This window comes from Desmodus rotundus, chromosome 12 (assembly GCF_022682495.2).
Source record: "Desmodus rotundus isolate HL8 chromosome 12, HLdesRot8A.1, whole genome shotgun sequence".
Lineage (NCBI taxonomy): Eukaryota > Metazoa > Chordata > Mammalia > Chiroptera > Phyllostomidae > Desmodus > Desmodus rotundus.
The window spans coordinates 98,571,364-98,593,763 of NC_071398.1; the positions used below are offsets into that span (position 1 = coordinate 98,571,364).

The following is a 22,400-nucleotide window of genomic DNA, read 5'->3' on the forward strand; positions in this document are numbered from 1 at the left end:
AACTCTGAGAAGCATGGCATTGCTATTTTAACAGGGATTGCATTGAATCTGTGTATTACTTTAGGTGGCACGGGCATTTTAACAGTGTTAACCCTTCCGATCCGTGAGCAAGGCATATAGCCTTCCATATAAGGTGTCTTACTCACTTCCTTTCTTCAATGTCCTATAGTTTTCTGAGTATAGATTTTTCACTTTTTTGATTAAAGTATTAACTGCATTATCAAATAAGCCCCAAGATTTAACTGGCTTGACATTAAAAGGTTATTTCTTATTCAGGGTAACATGGTTGAAGCTACAAGTTAGGAGGTGGTTTTCCTCCCAGTGACATTTCAGGGCCCCTGTCTTTGCTTTCGTGGCTTCGTCATCCCTAGGGGTCAGGTTGTGTGTGTCCAGCTGGTGCAGGGGGGGGGGGGGGTTGGGGGCAGCAGCGAGAGGTCCAGAAACATGCAAGTCCCTACTGCTGGGGTGTGAGCCACAGCGGGAGGAAAACAGATCGGTGAGCTTCGCCCACTGTGGGTCTCTCCCTCACTGTTGGACGTGTGCTTGGCACAGAGCAGGCAGCCTGCGGAATCCACCCATTCCAAGAAGACCACCCATCCCCGTCTCCCAGCTGGGGCTATGACCCTTAGGGTCGCAGGTGGGGCACAGGCTGGCCCAGTGTGAAGAGGGTACAGGGAAGCAAGACTGGAGAGAATCCCAGGAGAAGTGATAGGCAGACACACACGTGTGCACACACACAACAGCTCAGATCGGAAGGTGCCTGAAAGGGAGTCACGTTGGTTCTGACCCAGGTTATGACCTTAGCACAGCCTCTGGAATGCAAACCACCCTTCCCTCTGAACAGATGCTGCCCTTTCCCCAGGCCTAAAGCCATTCCCCTCCCTATTCATAGACGTGCCGTGTGCCAGACGCTGCTGGGCGAGTTGTTTCAATGACGCAGACCCCTCGTTTGAGGAAGGGTGCCTTCCATCAGCATCCCCCCCGGGTGCAGCCCAGCCCAGCTGCCAGTGTGTGGGTTTTGCTGTCTGTGCTCGGTCGTGGCGGAGGCTCCGTGCCTGCCTACGGTCGGTCCCCTTTGCTGTTTTGTTAAACGGAGCCATTGTTCCTCTGGTATTAATTTGCCATCACGATTTGCTGCTCTAGATCTGACAGAATCTCAGGTGATATTTCTAAACAAAAGCAGCTGATCAGGACTGTACCTGGGGGCAGCAGGTGGGAACTCAAGCTGCTGCTGCTATTTCTGGCCTCAATGAAAGCGAAACACTGTCTCCTCCCTGCGGCAGCTCGGCTTCACCCCTCAGGTGCCTCTCAGGACCCGCCGGAGGGCACTGGGAGAGTTTGTTTGGTGTGCAGGGGGGGGGGGGGGTCTCATTTCCAGACGGGGGGGCCACGGCTTTTGTTTGGGCATTTCCCGAACAAAATACTAAAGCGATACCAAATCTTCAGCTCAATTATACCTGATAAAAGTTTTTCAGAAGCTCTTTTTTTGTCATCTTTCTCAGGCTAATTTTTAAGTACCGCTAAATAAGGCCTTAGGCCAAACCATGAACCAAAAAAGCAAGGTATGAACCGTCTTAATTTACCAAACCTCAAACCTAACCTCATTTTTTTTTTAAGTGTACTACTAGCAAGTTGGACTTGTTTTTTAAACAGATAAGAAGCACCAGCAGGAATTAAAAGTTTGTTTTCTAAACAAGGTGAAGTGGCACCGCAAAGTGTTTCTGAATCTGAAATCTTCAGGGACCGGGTCTCTGCCTCCCCTCCGCCGCCCTCCCCGCCTCTCAGCGTGCCCGGCGGTCGGAGCCCCGGCGCCGGCCCTGCGCAGGAGCTGCAGTGCCTTCCTGTCTGTCTTTCAGGTTCAGTACTTCTTCAAGATCCTGGACAACTAGCAGTGCGGAGACCCAGAGGCCACGGAGCGGGGCATCAGACGCGAGCGAATCACGCACGTGAGGAATGTGTTCATTCTTTTATTGTCCGTTGTTTTCACCTGACTGAATACAAGGTCAGCGAGAGCACTGCACTCCTGGCAATTGTTACATATGTCAGAACATGGAGTTTGCACTGTAGACAACATTTAACACCAGTCTATGGGGTACTGCATCGCTTTTTATAAAGTCCAAAATAAAGATTTATTTTTCAAACAAGTGACTTTGGTTTATTTCATACATTACACTTTTTCTTGCAGAAAAAAATAAAATTGTACAACTGCATAAATATAAAATTCTTCCACCATGAAAATGGTTAAAACATTCATGAAGACACAGCACCAGCACGTGATGCCTCCCAAGAAAGGAAGAAAGGAAAGGAAAGGAAATGCACACAGCAAATCAACTAGGCAAGCTCACTGGCCCCGGCCGCGGGCCAGCTCCCCTACGGCCTCGGACGCCCTGGAGGACTGGGTCAGAGACGGCCGGACCGCGTCCCGGACAGAGCACAGCGCGACCCCTCAGCGTTCTGCGTCTCTCTGCAGTGTCACCAGAACTTCAAAGGGCAGTTCCCCCATGACGTCCCCACACCCCCCCAGCCCCAGGGAGGGGAAAAGAAAAAAGGAAGACCTAACACCACAGGAAAGACTATGGAGTGTGTGACAAATGCTCGTTGACGGGTCGCTATCTCTGAAAGAGCCAACCCCCCTCCCCGGACAAGTACCATGCCAGCGCTACCCCCTTGCCTATTTACACCTTGGGCAGCAACCCCCGCCCACGCGAAGTAGAAAACCGAGACGAGAAAGCAGGGCTAGGACGATGACCAGAGTGTGCACCCAGAGGACTACACCGGAAAAACGCACACGGCAGCAACACCTAGGGGCCAGAACACTGCTCACTACGCGTCAGTAATGGAATCATAATTTACAGTAAAAACGGGCACGTCCCAAGGCTCAATTTGTATTTCTCTGTTGTCATTTACAGTAGAATAAATATTTTGTTGCTATTGCTACACTTTAAATTTACATTCTAACCTATTAAATGCGGAAAGCTAGTGTAAAGCGTATAGATTAAGTGTAGGTCCCATACGTATGACAGTTTGTTCAAGACTAGTAGGTTTTTGTATCTTTTTTAACTTTTTAAATGGCTAGTGGGAAAGATCTGTGCTTGTGATCAGCTCCTAACTTCGATTTTTACATCGAAGCGTCCCTGAAAGCGGTCCTTCTCGCTGTACTGGATGTTCTCACCGAACGCCCGGCACTCGATGCGCACTTCCGTGTCCAGGGTGAGGTTGGTGAACTGCACGGCCAGCAGGGGCTGCAGGTACTTGGGCTGCAGGAGCTTGCCGTAGTAGGGGTAGTACTGCAGGGGGAAGCCCGGGTAGCCGCCCAGGCCGAAGTACTCCACGGTGCCGACTCGCTCCTTGTCCTCGTCCCGCTGCAAAGGAAGAGGCAGTGAGACGGCAGACCCTGCGTCCCTGGCCCCGCAGAGGACCGGTGCGGGGGTGTGGTCACCCCCTAACCTGCCCTGCTCCACCCGTCCCCAAGGAGATGCACTTTGACCCTGGAGGGCATGGGAGACCTGAGGCACAGGAAACACAGGCACTCAGGCTTGAGAAGCAGCCTGGAGAGACAGCCGTGAACGGAGGCCACTCTCGCTGCACAGACGCAGACCAAGGCCCGCCGAGGGTTTCTGCAAGCCACCCCCCCAGCCACCGCCTTCACTCCTCTTACGCCTTTCTGTTTTGAGCAGTTTGACCCAGTAGGCTACGGCTCAGCTGACGGAGAATACTTCCTGGAGGCAAGGTTTCTTGTTTCCACCAATAAAACTTTACCTCTAACTTGAAACAGCCCCCACCCCCGGGACCCCCTCACCTCACCCCCCACGTGCCCCCAGCAGCTCCCGAGGCCGCCTCACCTTGCCGGTGCACTGGACAGGCAGCACATAGGGGTTGTACTTTGCCACGAGGGCGTTCTCCAAGGACTCGTTCTTCGGGGGCTAGAAAGGAAATGCACCTCGGTCAGTGAGTTTGCAGTGTTTAAATTTCTGAAAGATAAAAGGAGTCTGTAGCCCAAACAAGTACACACTGGTCACGGCAAGTGGACTGAAACCATGAGACAGCTGCAGGTGGCAGATGAGTGAGTCCCCTGACTGGCCGAGGAAAGGTCGTCGTGATGCTGCTGAACTTGAACATGCCCAAGTTATGGGAGGCAGCCTAGCACCGAGCGGAGCTCCTGCCAGGAGCCCATTACAAGTGTTACTCACGGACCCTGGGAAACAAGAGCCCCCCAGAACTAACAGTCCTCGTTTGCCGAGATTGTAACAATTAGAATAGGCAGTCAACACTTCTGTTTCTATAATATTTGGCTTGCCCCCCGAGCCAGGAATAACTGAGAGACACGTCCTCCCTTTCCCTCCAGCATGCCGCCTTCAACCAGACCTCCCCTTCCTGCGATGTCCACCAGGGGCCCTGAAATTTGGGGAGCATTTCTGACTGTTAGGGAGGCCCTGTCTGCAAAGAGATAAAGGGGGCACTGCCCTAAACGAGTGCACTTCGAACAGTACCACTGCAGCGAAGCAGCCAGACCCTTCCTTCCTGCACCCCGGGCTCAGCTTGACCTCACACGAAGGGGAAGAACACCCGACCGGGTGGGAGGCCGCCCCGGGCTGGCTGGCAGCAGCAACAGCGACACATGGTCTAACCAGAGCCAGACCAAACGGGCAGTTCTCTGGCTCGGTGCCTGTTCTGTTTGGGAACAGCAGCAAATAATGATCTAGATGGAGCTCTCTGGGAACTCTCTGCCGGGAATCAATGCATCTTTGAAAATATGAAGAGGGGACTGGTGAACCAAAGAGCCAGATTCCAGAAACAGCAAGTCATGTTCCTACAGCTCAGCGCACCGCGCCGGTTCCTCTCAGGACACCACTCACGGTGACAGTGCCCACGTGGGCAACGGTGGTGGTGGCAGGGTGGGAGGACGGACCTGCTAGAAGAATCCACGCTTGGGCAAAGGCCGGCATTCTCCACTCGTCGTCTCCAAGAGAGACAAAGTAACTAGTTTCATAAAAGCAGAGACACCACCTGTAAGCTTTCCCTTTTGTACAGAGCTGCTGGCATCTTCCCAAACGGTGGCTCTGCCGTCCTTCAGTGCCCTCCAGAAATGCGGGCCCAGTGTGAGTGGCCGTGAACACCGAAGCCCACAGGACAGCTAAGTTCATCCTAGAGCGCAGTTAACTTCTAGTTCTGCAAGGACGTCCTCACTCAGATCACCAGTTAATTAAAAAAAAAAAACCCAGCGCTCTGGCTGGCCCCAAGAGTACCGACACCAGAGTGTGGCGGTATGTGCAGGTAGTTCTTACATTTAAAAGTATCTTTTTCTATTTTTACTTTGAAAGAGTTCACATTATGTGGAAGCGCCGCGTCCGGCCCTGGCGGCCCCCCAGACCCCGCGCTGTGAAGCGCCACTTGCCTTGGGTCTGAAGCCCAGGACCCGGTTGAGCTTGATGATGACGCACGGCTTGCCCTCCCGGTAGCCGTAGGTCTCGTCGTGTAGCCCGGAGCAGTTGCCCAGCCACTCCAGCCTGAACCGGCAGACCTTCCGCTCACCTGGGTCGCTGTCAAAGCCGCCTCGGTCTTTGAACTCGCTGGGCACACCTGCAAAGGCAAGACCGTGTGTGCACCGTTCCCACGATTCCCTCCAGCAGGGGTGTCCAGCTGGGGGCCCCACACAAAGTCCTACGTTCACTGAAAGCATTATGAATTTCTTTGTGGTTACGTGTCACAATATATTTAATGTGTGGCCCAAGGCAGTTCTTCTTCCAATGCGGCCGAGATGCCAAAAGGCTGGACGCCCCTGCCCAGCGCCACGTGAAGAGAGGACAGGCGCTTCCCCACCCCCGTCGTCTCAGCCACCCGTGCTGGGGCGGCCAGGCGCCGTCTGAACGCAAATCAAGGGATTAGCAGCCCCTCTCAGAACCGGGAGTTTTGGTCAGAATTTCCGGGGCTCATCCTCTAATTAGCAAGTTGAACAGTCAACAGGAAAATAATTTTTTTTCCTTTTCAACTATCATTCAAGGATTTTTTTTTTTTAAATTTTCTTTCAGACTTGAGTTTTTGCCTTCCAAAGCAGTGAGTTCTTACAAGCATTTGTTCAACTGAGAAATTTTACTGTAGCATTTTTTATTCCTCATGATAAACCCAGAAAAAGAATAAAAGAAACGGAGAGGTCAAAGGCAACACCGAACATCCCGGGGAGTGTTGGAGTAAATGTACTTTCTATGTAATTTCAAGTTCACAAATTAACCGTTTTCCCTTCCAGCGGGAAAGTGCCTCAGTTCAATCCATCGGGCCTTCTAATTACTACAAAGCTACAAAGCCAGACAAGAACCTCCTTTAAGTTCTAATGAGAAAATCTTGGTGAGACGTTCCTTGTAAGTCAGTCGGTCTTTTCGACAGGACTTAAAATGGCACCTGAGGCCACATTATGGCCAGGGAACCATCTGCCGCAGAAAGATCTGGGGTTGGCAAATGCCCGAATGCAATCAGAAGGCCTAACACCCCCAGTAACTCCGAGGGGCACTCGTCCTGGTGGGAAACGCAGGGCGGCCCAGACCCCCTCGCCCAGGGGCCCTTCTGGGGGAAGGCCCTGCACCCCCTGCAGGGAGAGCTTGTGGGCAGAGGCACAGACTTGGGACTGCAAGCAACTGTGCTCACAGGCAGTGGACACCAGGAACCAGAACTGAACTAGGAACTGACTGCAGTAAAAAGACCTGTCTAGTTTTTTAAAGTAAGACTTGTGGCTACATTGTTTCTTCTATTGCATCCAAGCCTGAGCCATCAAAAGTCTTCCTGCTTCAAAAAAAGGTGGGGAGGGGGGGGGGCTCCTCTCAATATGGCCAGAGTTCAATCTTTCCGTTATTTTAAGAGTATCATTCAGTGATGAAATACCAAAAAGAAACGGGAAATGTGAATCGACTGGACACAAGCACCCAAACGAGTCTACTCACTGCCACAGTCTTCAAAAATCATGTCATCCCTCTGGGCCCCGTCCTTGTACTTCTCCAGGAAGCGAACGATGTTCAGCACATAGGCCTCGTAGCTCTTGGGGTCACTGGGGCGGAAGGAGATCTCGGTCTTCTGGATCTGGGGGATCTGCGTTAATCCTGGACCAGGCAGAGGCGAGAAGGAGCACATCAGTGGCGGGAAAGGGGTCAGCCCCGAGACCTCCACAGCGGACTCTCCGCGTCCAAACCCTGCTCATCCCGTCTGGCTGAAAGACAGGCCGTCCTCACATTCTTCGGGGCACCCACAGAGACAGGATGACAAGGACACAGTGGAAGTGACCGCAAGGGCACAGCAACCGCTTCGCAGCCCTGTTTGCGAGGTTTGAAGACAGGCTTCAGTAGGGCCGGGCTAACCGGCTGTTCCGTTTTCGAGTGACCCAGGGGGGCTTTGAGCTTCAAACGTGGGGAAGTACCTGAGCCTGGCCTGGGGGCTGGCAGAGGGGGCCACTTTGCCCATAGCCACAGCTCTGCAGAGGGATGTGAGGGTCTGGGGCCAGGCAGAGGGTAGCCCGAGACCAATGTCATTAGGGGTGACATTAAGAGTCACTTCAAAAGGATGATGTGGAGCCTGAGCAATCCTGGGGACAGTGATGCGCAGCATCGAAGGGGAAGTCAGCGGAAGTGACCCGTAAAAAAACCCTCCAATGAATATAAACAAAGGTTACTACAATGGAAGCTTTTCAAATGCTCCCAAACCATAGAAAACTGTGCGACTAAGGGCATTTAAGTGGGCCCTGAAGGACCCTTCCTTGCATGGCAGTAGCAAAACCGGTACTGTGGTCACTACAGCTCAACGGGCACGGGGTGAAAACGACAGAGACCCACAACGTAAACCAGCGAGGCGAGCCCAGGTGGGGAGAAGCGCCCCCACCCCGGGACCTCGCGCTGGGGCAGTAGGTGCCTGGGCCCCACCCCGCTGCCAGGGCAGGGCCTGCTAGGGGACTCCTAACTGCCGTGAGCTACAACCAGACACCTACATCAAGGTGACCTGCCTGGACCTGCGGGAAAGGCAGAGGCAGGCCGGGGGCAGAGGTGGAACAGAACTCAGGGGGATGGGGGACTTTTCCCAGGACACTCCTGGAGTGGGGAGAGAACACAGCCTTCAGGGATATTCACACAGGCCGCGGGGAGGGCTGGCATGCGGGTGCCGGAGAGCTCGGAGGCGATGCCTTCATCTCTGCCAGGCAGGGGGTTCACTCTTCCAGGTGTTGGGGGGTGGTAATGGGGGGACAGACATGGACAGAGGGAAGATCTGCAAGCACAGGCTGGACAGTGGCCCCAACTGGGGAAAGAGAAGGCCGGAGACGGGGAGGAGAAGGGACGATCAGAGCAGCAGCTGTCAGAAACCAAGGCCCAGTCTCAGGGCACCCTCAGGAAAGCAGAGGGCAGGGAAGCCTGGCCAGCTGACGGAGGGAACTTCAGTGTGACCAGTAACAACCAGGCCACCGCAGGCCACCAGCAGAGCAGGTGATACAGCAGAAAACAAAACACGACATCCCTGAGCCTGGCATGAGACTTGGGGGGTCTCACTCAACAAGCCGGAAAGAGGAAAGCGAACCCAGAAGGTCACGTTGAAACTAACCCTGGCAGGTCCCAGAGTGCGTGGTGAGTGTCCCCCTGGTCCTTGACACCTCTGGCTGGCCTGGTGCCAGCTCCCCACCCCAGCGTCTGCCTCTTTCTGGCTGCTTGAGGTCCCACCTCCCGGAGACTCCCGTTCTCTCAGGCTCTCCCAGACAAGAAGGGCAAAGACAGGGGCCCACAGAGCGCTTTGCCTTCCCCCACGAGGCCAGGTCCAGGGTCTCCACTAAGAGACCAGGTGGCCCGTGTGACAGCCCACAGTGCCAGTGGCTCCCACTCAGCGCTGTGGGCCTTCACCACCCAAAGAGGACGGGTAAGTGCATTCTCCAGACGCCCAGGGCTGTGGTCAAAGCCAAGTCCATGCTCCCCCAGACTTACTCAGCCTTTCTGATTAGCAAGCAGCTCTGCTATTAATCATGGACGATCTAATTTATGCAAATTGTAGACATGATTACATGCAGAGCAGTGCTAATGGCCCAGAAAAAACAGTGGGCCTCACATCTCTCTACACAGGGCAACGAAGAGACAATGAAAGCCAAGCAATGGAATCACACCACCCGATTCCCACCTGAGCACCCGACTCCCTCAGGGAGCAGGCTCACCTCCGACCCCGCCATGCCGGCACCACAGGAGAGAGATGCAGCGGGGAGAGTCTTGAAGCATCTAGACTTTGTTTGGTAGAGAAGCACCTGAACCTGGTGAGGCCAGGAATGCAAGAGGTGACATGTGCAGCCAGGACTGGGGCCGGGGACGGCCCAGCACCAAGCAGGTGTGCGCTGGCAGGCTCCCCGAGACCACCGCAGTCTTTGGCTTTGGTGGGTGTGTAGTAGGAGGGGAACCCCCAAGTAAGAGAGGAAGGAAAAGAAAGGAGGAAGGAGACTTTTCATTAAGAAAGAAGTATTTTGTTTACAATTACGTTTATAAAATGTAGAAAGTTCACAACTTCTCAATCTGCTTATGAGTCTGAAGTATTTAAAGAGAACCAGCTGCTTCAGCCTTGTAACCGAGACTCCATGAAGCCCAGCACACCGAGAGGTGTCCCTGCGGGCAGTACCTCTGGGAGCCCTTTGCGACCAAATGCGGCTGACCCTGAGGGACACGGCTGGAGCCGTGCAGGTCTGCTTGTGTGGGGGCTTTTCCAGTACACTGGAGGTTTTAGTTTGAAAAAATCCAGAGGAACTATATAGCTTAGAACTATAAAACAGAAAAAAGTATGTCACGAATGCATACAATGTAAGTACATATTTTCTCACACCTTTTCTCTACTGTAAGAACACGTTACACACGCCACATAACACAAAACGTGTTAGTCAGCTGGTCCTGTTAGCAGTACGGCTTCCGTCCACAGCAGGCTATCAGTAGTCAAGTTTTGGGGAGTCAAAAGTTGTACGTGGATTTTCAGTCGCGCAGGGGAGTCCGCGCCCCCGACGCCCCCGTTGTCCAAGGTTCAGCGGCCTTGCAGATGAGCCTCATTTCCCACAGAAACCTCAAGGGGGCGCCCACGTGACCACCAAGGGCACACAGGCAAAGGGGTGCTAATCAGTGTAGGGGCCACACACTCGACACCTGCCTGCTGTGTCTCTCCTAGACACTGCGAGTCGAGAAATGATTTCCATGAAAAATGCAGGGGTATATTTTATACACACAGACATTAATCTATGTACAGATACACACCTAAACACACATGTACGTACATTCCTATGAATGTGTGCACATATACACGCATGTCCACACACAGACAGTTTCTCCCTTTGAATGCTGCTAAGATATTTGTGGGTTTTGTTTGGGTTTTAACTTTTGTTTTGCCTCTGCAAGTTCAGTATCAATTTACCTAGAAGCACAGGGAGGGCGTGGGGGGAAAGTACCCCCATGCTTTCTGGGCACCAGCAGCCTGGGCCTCACCTCCCACATCAGGATCGGGCTTCGACAGTGCCCAGGGGTAGGCCAGACGCGACTGCCCCTCGGGGAGCAGGAGAATCCGCTCCCTCTGAAAAGTCCTCGAAAGAGGGGCTGCCAGACCTTCTCTGCACCCCCTGTGGATGTTCGACAGCCCTTGGCAGACGGAACCTCTTCTCCCATCTCAGCTAAATGCCGTGCGCATGGCTGAAGGCCAGCACCGCCCTTCCCGTGGCCGGCCATCCCCTGGGCGCGCACCTTCGTCCCGGGAGAGCCTTGGGGAGGGTCTGTCTTACACAAGCACATCTGGGCACCTCGTGCGGCTCACACTGTCTCTCCCAGAGGAAGCACGACTTCCGTAATGGGAAAATAGACACAAACCGGCCAGTCCTCGCATTCGGCATTAATTACGTGTTTCTGTTCAAGGCCAGAGAAGGACAAGCACAGACAGCGCGTTTGTCCTGCAGACACAAAACGCGACATTTGCTCAGTGGCCGGCACCCTGAAGCAAGACACCACGTCAGACCTGAAGTCTGATGACGCCTATTCAGGCGTGCGTGTGGGAAGAGGCACATGCACTGCTCTGGTTGGAGGCCACCACATACTACTTCCCTGTCCCCTTCGTCTGTGTCAGAAGGGCCCTCAGGCCACTGGCTTTCTGGGATGAGGGCACTGAACCCCAAAACATGAAGCAGTCACCCCCACTGCATTCATTGTACCATCTGGAAACGGAGACCCCGAGGCCTGGGCCCTTCCCTTCTGAGAGCAGCGGAAAAGCCCCAAATGAAGCTTCGCAGACTCAGTCCCCTCCCACCCCCGTGGGATGGTCACCTGGCCCTACTATCAGAGCTCGCTGCTCCACTCACACTTGCAAAGGGGCCCACAGAGCAAGACCCTGCTCTGCTTTCCTGTGGCTCCGAGAACATGGTAGAGTTGATTACCAGGCTTCCCAGGCCCCCGAGTGGACTTATTAGCTGCATCCTTGTCTTTAGAAATGAAGAAACAGCAATGTGGGAAGGTGATGAAGCCACTGAGGCTGGGGACACTAAGGGACAAGAACTGGAGTCGGCCAACCTAAAGCCTATCCACACGGAGTCTGGGCAGCAGCTTTCGGAAATCCACCTACCCTGTGCCCGCCCACCCGCCCGCGCCCGCAGCCTCGAGCTCGGAGAGGGAGCTCGGGCGGCTCCGAGGGTTATCTTGCCTACTCACAGATACAAGATCGGTGCGGTCTCATCAGAAGCGGCAGGAAAACACCTTCCTGGCACTTTGAAAAAACCAATTCCTCCAAAGCCCAATGAGCCAAATAGTTCCAACCCCCCCCCGGAAACGTGAGTGCAAGACAGCTGCGCGTGGTGCAGCCTGAAAGACGACCAGGCAATTCCGAGAGTCCCACTACCGCTGGGACTGGAGCGGGAATGCCTCGGACCCTGATGGATTCTGAGGCAAGACGCCCCCTCTGTCCGTCCAGATGAAACCCAGGTCCCTGGAGGAGCTGTGTGGTCTGCTGGCTTCGCCCTCCCGACCCTCCCACCTCGGCCCTGGTGGCTGTCGCATTAAAAACACGACCGTTTTAAAAACGAACTCCTCCAGCACTTCAGCGTAAAACAAAAGCCGCCCCAGCCTTACGAGGAAGGACCAGCACACACGTTCATACCTGCTTAGCAGGACGCCAGTGAGCTGGCACCTCCCCTGGACACACCGAGTGACATACAGCGACCTTCATTCATTGCGCTGTTGCTCAGTGAGCGGGGGTGGGGGTGGGGGCCACTCAGGTGGAAGGGCAGGCAGCAAGAAGCGAGCGTGAGCTGGGTGTGCAGGTGTGCCTCCGGCCTCCCTGCCCAGAGCCCACGGCGGTCGCTGAGTGAGAAGTGACCCGGCTGCCCCCGTGAGGACTGCCCTGAGAGGATCTGCCTGAGAAAGGCTTGGCAGGGGCCAACCCCACGTGCGTGGGTATTTTAAAGAAAGACTACAGAACAATGTCATTTAAATGTACTTAAATTTTGAAAACGTGTTTCCTGATGCAACCGCTCCTAAAAACTTTTCACAGGAAGCCAAGGGTCTATCACCTTAATGACAACCTGAGGGCGCGAAGCATGTCTGCTACAGCACCCAACACGCAGCCCGGACATGCCGAAGCTGGTGCGCACGGGGTGGAGGGCAGAGGTGGCCGAAGCTGGTGTGCACGGGGTGCAGGGCAGAGGTGGCCGAAGCTGGTGTGCATGGGGTAGAGGGCAGAGGTGGCTGTTAACAGCTACCTTTTCATGCCACTTGGCTTGTCTTACATGTACTTACCTCATCAGTCCTCCCAGGGCGCCAGTCCCATTTTACAGATGAGGAGACTACAGCGTGGGGAGGTGAATAGTGCAGGGGATGCTGGGGATTGTGCCCGATGCCAAGGCCCCCCTTCCTCCTCAGGCCCATGTCACTATAAGCTCACGGCCAATGCTTGGGTGCTCAGGCCCACGTCCAGATTTAGGTTGGGCGACGTGAACCTGCCTGCCAGCAGGCGGCCATGTTGACCCACGAGAACAGCTACTGAATATGTCTCAACCTAGTATCTCCACCAAGGCTCTAGCCCTGGACCTCAGGCACCGGGGGCAGGGGTGTCCCGATGTCCCAGCGCCTCGGGGCTTTGTAAGGGGTGTCCCCGGCACCTCGCTCAGGAAACTGGACCTGTCATCCAATTTTTCTTAAATTTCACTTTCATTTTGTAATTTAGTCCTGACCCTTTCCTGCTTAGCTGCTGGGCTTGAGAGACACACACACCCTTAGGTTCTGCACGACTGATTAACCCAGACACCCTCAACGCCACTCCTGAGCAGACATCTGGTCACAAGTACGCGCAGGGCAGCCAGAGCCCGCTGGCCAGGCCTGCGCGAGAGCCTTGTCCGTCAGTAACGCCTCCTATAATAAGCCTTTCAGCCTTCAAACACTGGGCCAAGCGTGGCTCCCTCATTAGGTATGGGTGACTCAAAAACAGGATTTTCCCTCTTTATCATCAAAGTAGAGGCTCAGAGACACTGAGCCGAAGCCCAAAGACGGCTAGACTTCTCCTCCACGCGCCGGTACAGTCTGCAGGCTGGAGGACAGTTCCTGCCCATCGAAGACACGAACTGTTGCGATACACTCTGAAGGAGGCCAAAAGGAGGGATCACTCAGGGATGGTCCCCGGGCAGCACACCGCTGGTGGACGGCGCTCAGCCCACCTGGCGCCTCCGTGCGCCAAGGCCGGCGCGGTCTGCACGGGAATGTCACATCCTTTGGAAAGGCAATGGGTAAAGGGGGCTTGGCCTAGGCTCCCCCAGCACAGGGACAGGTGAGGTGACGGAGGGGAGAGAGAGAAATGACAATGCAGGTGACAGGATGGGGAAGCTGGAGGAGGGGACCTGTGACTCAGACCAGAGGACAGGGACGCATATTTCCAGGATGAGCCACAGGCGTTCCTTTGGACAAGCGACTCCAGTGGCCGCAAGGACACTAAATATAGGGACTGAGAGAGTGTCCCTAGGGGCTGGAGGTGGGGGGAGGACCCAGCATTGCTGCCGCCGTGGATTTCCCAGCAAGGTCACCTGCAAGGTCCCCACTGAAGAGGCAGGCACTCTGGCCACTGCCCATTGAAAGTAAACGTCCGTTTCTGCCACGGCCACGGAGGAAAGTTTACCTCCCATGAAAGGCTGACTCCCCGAAGTCTATGTGGCCAAGGACCATTTTTTAAACGTGGGAAATGAAAACAAAATGCTTGACTTTCTGGTCAACTGTAGCTTTTAGTTAAGAATTATTGGAAAATAGCATCACAATTGAAAAATAGCTTGTAAATGGCAAAACACACACAAATTTAAGTCACGATGACTAACACTACCATAAAAAGCCCTGACAGAAGAGGACGTGAGAAGCTGCCCCACTTTGTGGGCACAAAGGCCAGCGGGCAGCATTTCCCAGGCTTCTCCGTGCCCAGAGCCCCCCTCCGGCCCTCCACAGACGCGCTGCGCCTGTCTTCGGGAAACAGTGGCTGGAAACAACGGCTTCTCAAAAGCAAGTTTAGCCCATTTGCTACACTTCCACGTTGTCTTTTTCCACTTCCAGCCTCCTCTACCCCAGCACCCAAGGTCTCTGGAAACACTGGGGGCTTTCCTTACATCAGAGACCACCTGACTTGGAGCCAGAAGGCGATATTCGCCACCTCCACGCTTGGAACACTTTCTCCCCAGAGTCCATCCCACACCCAAGGAGGTGGACATGACGAGTCTGCGGTGGCAGCCGCGTGATCACAGGCTGGTCAGTGCCAGGAAGACGGCCTCAGGATTGTCACCTCCATACAGCTGTTACTCAACAGCTGCCCGGGGAAACCCGAGAGGGAGCGCGTCATTGCCACCCCCGAAGGTCATTTATAAGGAGAGAACCCGGAAGTTATGCAACCTCTCCCCAACCCCTAGGGCCTCCCGACCGTGACTTTTAAGAGGCAGATGGTACAACCACACTGGTGGCTGCTCTGCTGTCCGGGCCGGTGGGGACACGCACCACCACGCGGACAGTGCCAGCCACTCAGCACCAACCTAGCGGCACGCCGGTCCCAGCAGGGCACGCGTGTGGCGCCCAGTGTCTCCTAGAACCTTTGTTAGCCCGGCTTGCAGAGAGAAAGGAGACAGTTACACTGTGGAGCGGGTCCAGAACGCCAGTGAATCAAACTCTGAATAAACAGCTATAAATACTGCAAACTGAAGAGTGTGCTTTTGTTCAAGGTCAAACTACAAGTCAAAAGCAGTTGGGAGAGTGGACCCTGAAGTCCTGACTCTTCTCCCTGGGCGAAACCAGTTCACCTTCAAAAGCAGGAGCCGAAGCGGTGTTTAAAAGGGTTTTTGAGTCACAGTCCCCGCAAGGAAGTGAAACAGTGTGTGTGAGCTGGCAAGGCCCTGGAATGGTCCCAGTCTTACCCCTGTGGGCGTCAGGGACGAGGGGACTGAGGCAGGCCATCACTCGGGGCAGGCGGGGCGGGGCACAGGGTTTGGTGCACCCTCACTGCCCCCCCATCCCGCACCCCAGAACTGAGAGATAACACGTTTGCAGCCCCGGGGCTCTGCCAACAGAAAGGAGCCCCTGCTTTTCCTCTGGGGCTTGTGTCCCGCATTACCCACAACTGTCAGAAGACTCCCACCCACCCTCCCTCGGGAAGGACTGAGTGCACACTCCACATCCACGTCACCTGGCGGGGCCACTCGGTCCTGATAGGTGGGCTTGAACTCGCTGATGGTGAGCAGCATCACCTGGATGGTTCCGATGAAGATGCCAGCCAGGCAGCCGTAGAAGATCACGTAGAACAGGAGGATCTTAACTACAAGGAGAGCAGACACAACACACGGCTGTGAGCCGGGGCAGGCCGAGCACACTGCTCCCCACGCCCTCCGCAAAGGTGCGTGTCGGGGGTGGGGGGGTGAAGGGCAGGGGGCACGTTCAGCTAGAACTAAGATCCTTTATGGAAAAGAATTTTGTTCTCTACATTACAAAAGAAGTTCCTGAAGGTCGCCAGGGAAATCGAGGGCTGCGTTTGCGTGCTTCTGCAGTGCGCTGCCCACAGCAGCGGGCCCCACAGAGGCTGCCCTTTGCTTTCCTCGCTCGTCCGGACACGCCAACCTCACAGCCCAGCCTCTCTGCTGCCTCTCCAGGCGCACAGACGCTGGGGCGAGCCAGGCATGCCCGACGCCAGGGGGGCTCTCCTGCTTGGCCCTGCCCCCCCCTTCGGCGCTCCTCATGAAGCACCCGGTCTTTCCATTCGGGTGCCCCAAGGTGGGGGGACTGCTCTAGTGAAAATGGCTGCCACATGTTTATCACATCATCTGAACAACGGCTGCCGTGATGGGCTGCAGATTCTGTTTCCTGGGACAGCAGAGGCTGAGGGAGCTGAGAGAGCAAAACACCCAAACACCCAGGGGCCCCGGGACCGACCGCGCCGTCAGTTCCTGGTCTGCAAGGATTATCTCCTGCTCGGCTGCACAGTGCCAGGCTGTGCCAGGCAGCGCCCGCAGCCCCGCGCCAGCCAAACGAGTAGATGGGAATGCAGAGGAGGAAGAAGTGAGCCCTGAGGGTAGGAAGTCCCCACATGACTGCACACAGGGGCCTTTGGGGCCATCCAGAATGTCAGACCCCATGCATTAGTTGCTGGGGTCCTTGGAGGGAAGGCTACGGAACAGAAGTGTCATTGACAAGAAGAGGAAGAGGGTGCTGGGAGGGGTCTGGGGGGGGAGTGGGTACATAGTGCGGGGCATCAGCCTGGTCTCCATCTAGTGAAAAGCCCAACTTTCCCATTAGCAAATAATCACGCTAGAGGGTTGTTTAAAAAAGCGAAACATACGTAAAACCGCACCAGAAAGATTAGTTATAATCCTTCCAAAAGAAGGGGAAAGGCAAAGAAAGAAGCAAAGGCTGCATGTCCCAGAACTCCAGCTGCCCAGCTCAGGCGCCGCCTCCCAGCGGGGCAAGGGTTAAGCGCTTGCTGCCTCTGGTATCCAGGCAGCGGCAGGCAAATGGCAAGGCTGTGACGTCAAGAGATCTGGAAAATTTTTCCAGCGACTGCTCCTAAGAGGTGCAAGGGCTGGTGCAGCACGGTCAGAGAGAGAACGGCTGTAACCTTTTTTTTTTTTTGATGCCCCCACCCCATCTGGCGCTCTCAGCTCAACCACACTGGCGCTTCCGACCACATCCAGGGCATTTCTGTACTCAGCCCGGGACTCCACACATCTAAGGCTAATAGCACAGGAAGGTGCCTAACCTAACGGAGGCCACCGTGGAAAACACACACACAGCCATGGAAAAACTAGCCACTTGCCAAGCACACTGGTTACATATAGGAAGATGCAGCCTTGCCAGTCTGCCCAATGCTGGACCCTAAGAGAAGTGAGCAGTTTTCCTCTTTTGCTCTGAAAAATGGGCCCAGGTACTGAGGTGAGGTCACTTGGGTGGCAGGGAGTGCGCAGGCCACCAGGGGCTGCTCCAAGGGAAAAGGTGGACAAATGGTACCAGCCAGCCAAGGGGGGGGTCAGAGAGCGAGCATTAGAGGTACTTTCCCTTATAGAGGTTTTCCAATTGGCGGAGGTGGGGAGAGGACCCTCAAAAGGGCCACAAGCAAAAGGAAAACAAGGCGCCTGGGCCCAGCAGTAAACAAAACCTACCAACACCTGTTACCACAATAGAGCGGTGGGTGGCACAGGTGGCCTGTGTTAACTCAGAAAGGTGGGCAGCCTGGGTGATCTGCTGCTATGATTTCTCCAGCAGGTGACAGGCCAGGCTCCCTCGTTCATCTTGGTGACAATCGACCGACAAGCAGAAATGAGCCAAGGGCGACCTGCCTGGGCCCAAGGGCACGGAGCTGGGCCCAGTGCTGGGAAGGTGGCGCCTTCCCCACCGGAGGAGCGACAGCCGCCACCTCCTCCGCCTACCAGAGGCTCTGTCCTTTCTTACGCTGCCAGGAAAGGGCGGACATATCAGCACCAAACCCAACCTGGATTGCTAGGCCAGCAGCTGCCCCTTGGAAAATGGAAGGAGAGGCGAGGAGGGCACACCAGTGTGAGGTCTGCAGCCACAGAGCATACTGCCGGGTGGGGGCCGGAGACATGTTAACACATTCTCTCTCCCCCTCTCGTGTGGAGGTGACTCTCCATTAAATGTCGGCTTAAAGAACAAGTAGTCCCACACAGCCTTACCCTTTAAAGCAAATATTATTCTGGAACTAGAATGAGGAAAGAACTGTATCTTATGGGGGGGGTAAACACTAGAGGGCAAATTTCACAACAGGCCTGGAGTCAGTGCGACCTCGGCCCACGCCGAGGCAGGTCAGACCACCTGGGCAGGGAGGGCCGATGGGCTGGGGACAGGGGTCCATTCCGCAGTGCACCCCCCCACCCCCCAGCCCTCCTGGGAGTCTGCAGCAGCTGCCAGAAGACGGCCCTGGCTGGGAGCTGCTCACCCTGCCCACACCCGGACTTCCAGGTTTTCCCTTCCATGCGGAGCAAATGCTGGGGGCTGTCCTCGTGCACGAAAAACGAGGACAACAGTCCCACCGGAGGACAGCGTCCTCCTCGTAAAATGAAACATGAAACGCCAGCTCAAAGCCATCTCTGCGGAGACCTACACGTACCATGGCTCGGGGACACCTGTGCTACCTGGGATGAGGTTTCACCTTGACTAACCTTGAAGGTGATGCATTATTAACCCTTCCCTTTTCAGTCAAGAGGGGCCCACGCTAGAGGCGGTATTTTTTCCCCCTTACAAAAATCACATATTCCGGCTTCTTCCATTTCAAAATGTCAGCCAAGCACTATTTCCCTGACTCATTCTGCTGATGCCCACAGACCCCCCCAATCAGCAGCCTGCCTCTTCCCCTCTCCAGGGCTCCCTCAGTGCTGCAGTGGTGGTGCAGGGGGTGTCCCTGATGATGGTGATGAAGATATTGGCGGGGGGGGGCAGTGATGCAGGAGGGGGGAGTTCCCTCCCTCTGGGTTGCAGGCACCAGTCACGACTCAGATTTGCCTACAACTCTGCCCTTCAACATGACCTTTAAAAAACACCTCAGCCTTCAGGTGTAGGGAGCAGAAAACAAAGAAGGTATCCCATTTTCAACAGGGGTGGGGGGTGGAGGGGGGGAACATATCCAGCCAAGCAACAGGCTGCCCCAAGTCTTATGATGACCAGCTTCTGTCTTTGTGCCACCTCTTTCTTACACTAGCCCTTCGCCATAACCAACCCAAGCTACTGATTCTGCTTCTGTCAGCAGAGACGTGGAAATCCGCCAGACTTTGCCAGGTTCCCGGGCCACGGCTCAGAAACGCGGCCTGCCGTGGAGCTTCATGGGCCATCGGGGCTGTGATGACTCCGGGGGAGGCCGCGGAGGTCTCTGGGCGCCGCTCAGACACACTGCGGTGTGGAAGGACTCCCCTGCCCCGCGCCCGGGGGGTACATATTTAGACTAGAAGGAGCTTACAGCATGCAACCTCGCCTGCATTAGATGTGACTACCCCCACGAAGTTCTCTCATCCTCAAATCGCATTTTGTTTTTTGCCTTTTTTTTTTTTTTTTAAGGACTTGGGGCATGACCCTCGGGAGAGGCACATCTAGTTTCCCAGTGGCTAACCATTCCCGGCAGGGAAACGCTCAAGCTACGCTCGGGTAGGCTGCAAATCACCAAGACCAGACCGTTACAATACAGCACCCTGTGCCTGGCGCGCTCCGGCCCCCACCCTGCGCGCGTCCCGGGGACTCTGCATTCCGCACAGGAGATAAGCCCGGCTGGCGCGACACCCTCCAGACTCGCCAGCGCGTGGGTGTGGAGCGGTCCGCAGACCCTGCGCAGGGGATGCTCCGCCTGGGAGGCAAGGCGCTGGGGACAGAGCTGTGGACCCCGTACTTACACCAACTGCCACCGGTCCTGCCCAGAAACTCTTTCTTCTCTGAGTTCCAGATGAATTTCTTCCAGCTGCCCTCCTCCTTGGCTTTTCCTCGAGCCATGGTGGTGGGTCAGCAGCTGCCGCGGGGGCTGCGGATGGTGACTGCGGCGTGCGCGCTGGGTCCTCTCCGGCTCCCCGCCTGGCTCTGCGCAGGCTGCACCCGCCGCTGCCGCTGCGGCGCTCCGAGTGCCGGACGCGCGGCGGAGCGGGAGCAGGAGCAGGAGGGGGAGGTGGCGGGGGCGGAGGGCGGAGAGAGGGACGGCGCGGGCTGGGCGGCTCCGAGCCCCGCACCTATTGGTGGGCACGCGGCCGCTCGCGGGCTCTCCTTGGTCCGCCACGCGCTCCTCTCGCCCTTGCGGTTCCGGGGCCCCGCAAGCCCGCAGTTGCCAGTGGGGACGCGCGCGCGGCCCCCGCCTCCTGTGACCTCTGCAGAGACAGGCCGGGGAAGGAGAAAGTCAGAGGGAAGGACAGACGATCGGGCTGCGGGCCTAGCACACGGGCGCCCGCCACACGCTGAGCGATTGGCGGACAGCGCACGCTCTACCTTTATTTTATACCGCGCCGCGGCGGCACGAGACCCCGCCCACCAGCGGTCCGGATGGCCAATCGTCGGCACGGAGGGGCGGGGCCTCAGGCCCGAAGGGGCGGGCACAGGCCGGCACAAAGGAGCCGCGGCGGCGGGCTGGCGCACGGGGGCGCGGAGAGGGGCGGCGGGGACGCGGGGAGCGCGCAGGCGGCACCGCACAGCTAGCTCCTCGCTCCGGGCCGTGTTCCCACCAGCCCCTTCTGTCGTAGGGCGTCCTACGCCTGTGTCGCTCGGCGCCCGGGAGATGCCCTGGGACCCCGGCCGGACTCTCTTCATAAAGCCCCGCCCCATCCTGCGCGCCCGTTTTCCCCGCGCGCTCCCGGCCTTCCTCGGCCGCAGGTTCCCCCAGTCCTAGGCCCGGGCAGGGTGGGGGAAGGTCACTCCGGGACGCCCCGAGTCGGGGACTCTGCCCAGCTCCGCCCCGCCACCTCCCTACCCCCGCCCCCGCCCCGCTCCTGCACCTGCCGGCCCCTCCGCGCTGCCCGCCGCTGCGGTGGAAGTTCCGGCCGTTCCTCTCCTGACCGACTGGCTCTGCTCCGTGCGGGCGGCCTGAACCACCTCAAACAGGACACTTGCCAAACCCACCCAGGGCGGCAGCCGGGTCCCGAGACTTGGGAGGCGGCCCACCCCGGCGAGTCTTCCCTTGGAAACCAGTCGCACTGCAAGGCGGTTCGCGCTAGTCTAGACCCCTGGCGGCCACGTCTGCACGTGACCCAGCCACCGAGGACTCTCCCTGGTACCTAGTCGGTGGCTGGTGTTCTCACTGACGTGCTTTTACGCCCCCTTGGGGGGTACCGACCCCTTTGTCGGGCTGTGAATACCCTGGAACCAGAGGGATTTGGGAGACGCAGTTCAAACGGGAAGACTTCCCGGGGCAGTGCTGGGCATGCGCCCCCCTCCCATCCCTCTCCCCTGTTGCTGGGAAGCCAAACTCCTAGGTTTCATCTCCCTCGCCGCTCCGCGGAACCCCTGGGCGGCTTCGCGCGTGCCTCTCTGGGCAGTGACACAGCAGAAAAAGGCAGGATGCCTGTGCGGTCACTGCGGAGAAGCCCCATTCCAGGAGGCAACACAGCTCACCTGGGAAAAGCAGATTTCCCAGCCCCGTGTGCAGCGATTACCCAATAAAGCGATGCTTGTCGGGGCCGCCTTAGTGTGTCCAAGGTCAACCGTGCAGATCTAAGCCTGAACTGAATCGCGTGCCCTCTTTCCCACTAATCCTTCTCTACGCCCACCTGCAAGCCTGGGGCATTCCTGAAAATACCTGAAATTTAGGAAAGCATCAGCCACCTAGCCACCCAGCCCCGGAGGGGCTGCTGCTCGCAGGGCTCCCTCAAGGGCAACCTTGAGAGCGGTGTGTTAAGACAGGAAGCCACCTGGCTCTCCCCTGCAGTGTCTATGTTGGCAAAGCCCACCCCCACCACCCCCGCTGCTGAAGAAATGCAGAAGGAGGCTGCACCTGCCCACAGGAGGCTGGTCCCCTCCCAGCAGAGGTTACCTCAGGGAGGAGTTTCCAGCAGGTCAGGTCACTTGCAAGGGCACGCGTTTATTGGGCACCAACTACCTGTAAGAGGGAGGAAAGCAGGTGGGTGGGCAGGATCAGCAGAAAAAGACGAGTGGGTGGAATAGGTAGGGAAGGGTGGAGGGAGGGTGTGGGCTCAACCTGGGCACACTCTCCCGACTGCCCTTCCATCCCCCACCGGTGATTTCTGTCTGTCTCTCTGCCTCTTTCTCTCTTCTCCGGCCAAGGCATGGTAAGATGAAGTATGTGGATAAGGGCTCAGAGAGACAGAGAGACCCATTTTGTCTGTAAAAAAGAGTCCTACCTTCGCTCTCTAGGGCTATAGCAAACACCAAGTTGACCAGGTCTGGCCAGGCTGAGCTTTCTCTCTCTCGTCCTTGACCTACTGTCTTCCT

The 22,400-nt window shown here is 56.4% G+C and overlaps 2 protein-coding genes across 3 annotated transcripts in view; one reads left to right on the forward strand and one right to left on the reverse strand.

Moving 5' to 3' along the window:
* Nucleotides 1-2,177, forward strand: part of NME7 (NME/NM23 family member 7) — a 98,048-nt gene extending 95,871 nt beyond the window's left edge. For both annotated transcript variants that reach the window (XM_053916041.1, XM_053916042.1), the window contains one exon: nucleotides 1,857-2,177. In XM_053916041.1, the coding sequence (XP_053772016.1) occupies nucleotides 1,857-1,889 (33 nt within the window). In that variant the 3' untranslated portion in view covers nucleotides 1,890-2,177. The remainder of the gene's footprint in view (nucleotides 1-1,856) is intronic.
* ATP1B1 (ATPase Na+/K+ transporting subunit beta 1) lies at nucleotides 1,952-20,418 on the reverse strand. The gene is made up of 6 exons (XM_024553694.3): nucleotides 19,865-20,418; nucleotides 15,667-15,795; nucleotides 6,933-7,088; nucleotides 5,396-5,580; nucleotides 3,843-3,923; nucleotides 1,952-3,362 (listed from the first exon to the last, which is right to left on the reverse strand). The coding sequence occupies exons 1-6, from the start codon at nucleotides 19,959-19,961 to the stop codon at nucleotides 3,099-3,101; spliced, it is 912 nt and encodes a 303-aa protein (XP_024409462.1). The 5' UTR covers nucleotides 19,962-20,418; the 3' UTR covers nucleotides 1,952-3,098.
* Nucleotides 20,419-22,400: the final 1,982 nt, after the last annotated feature.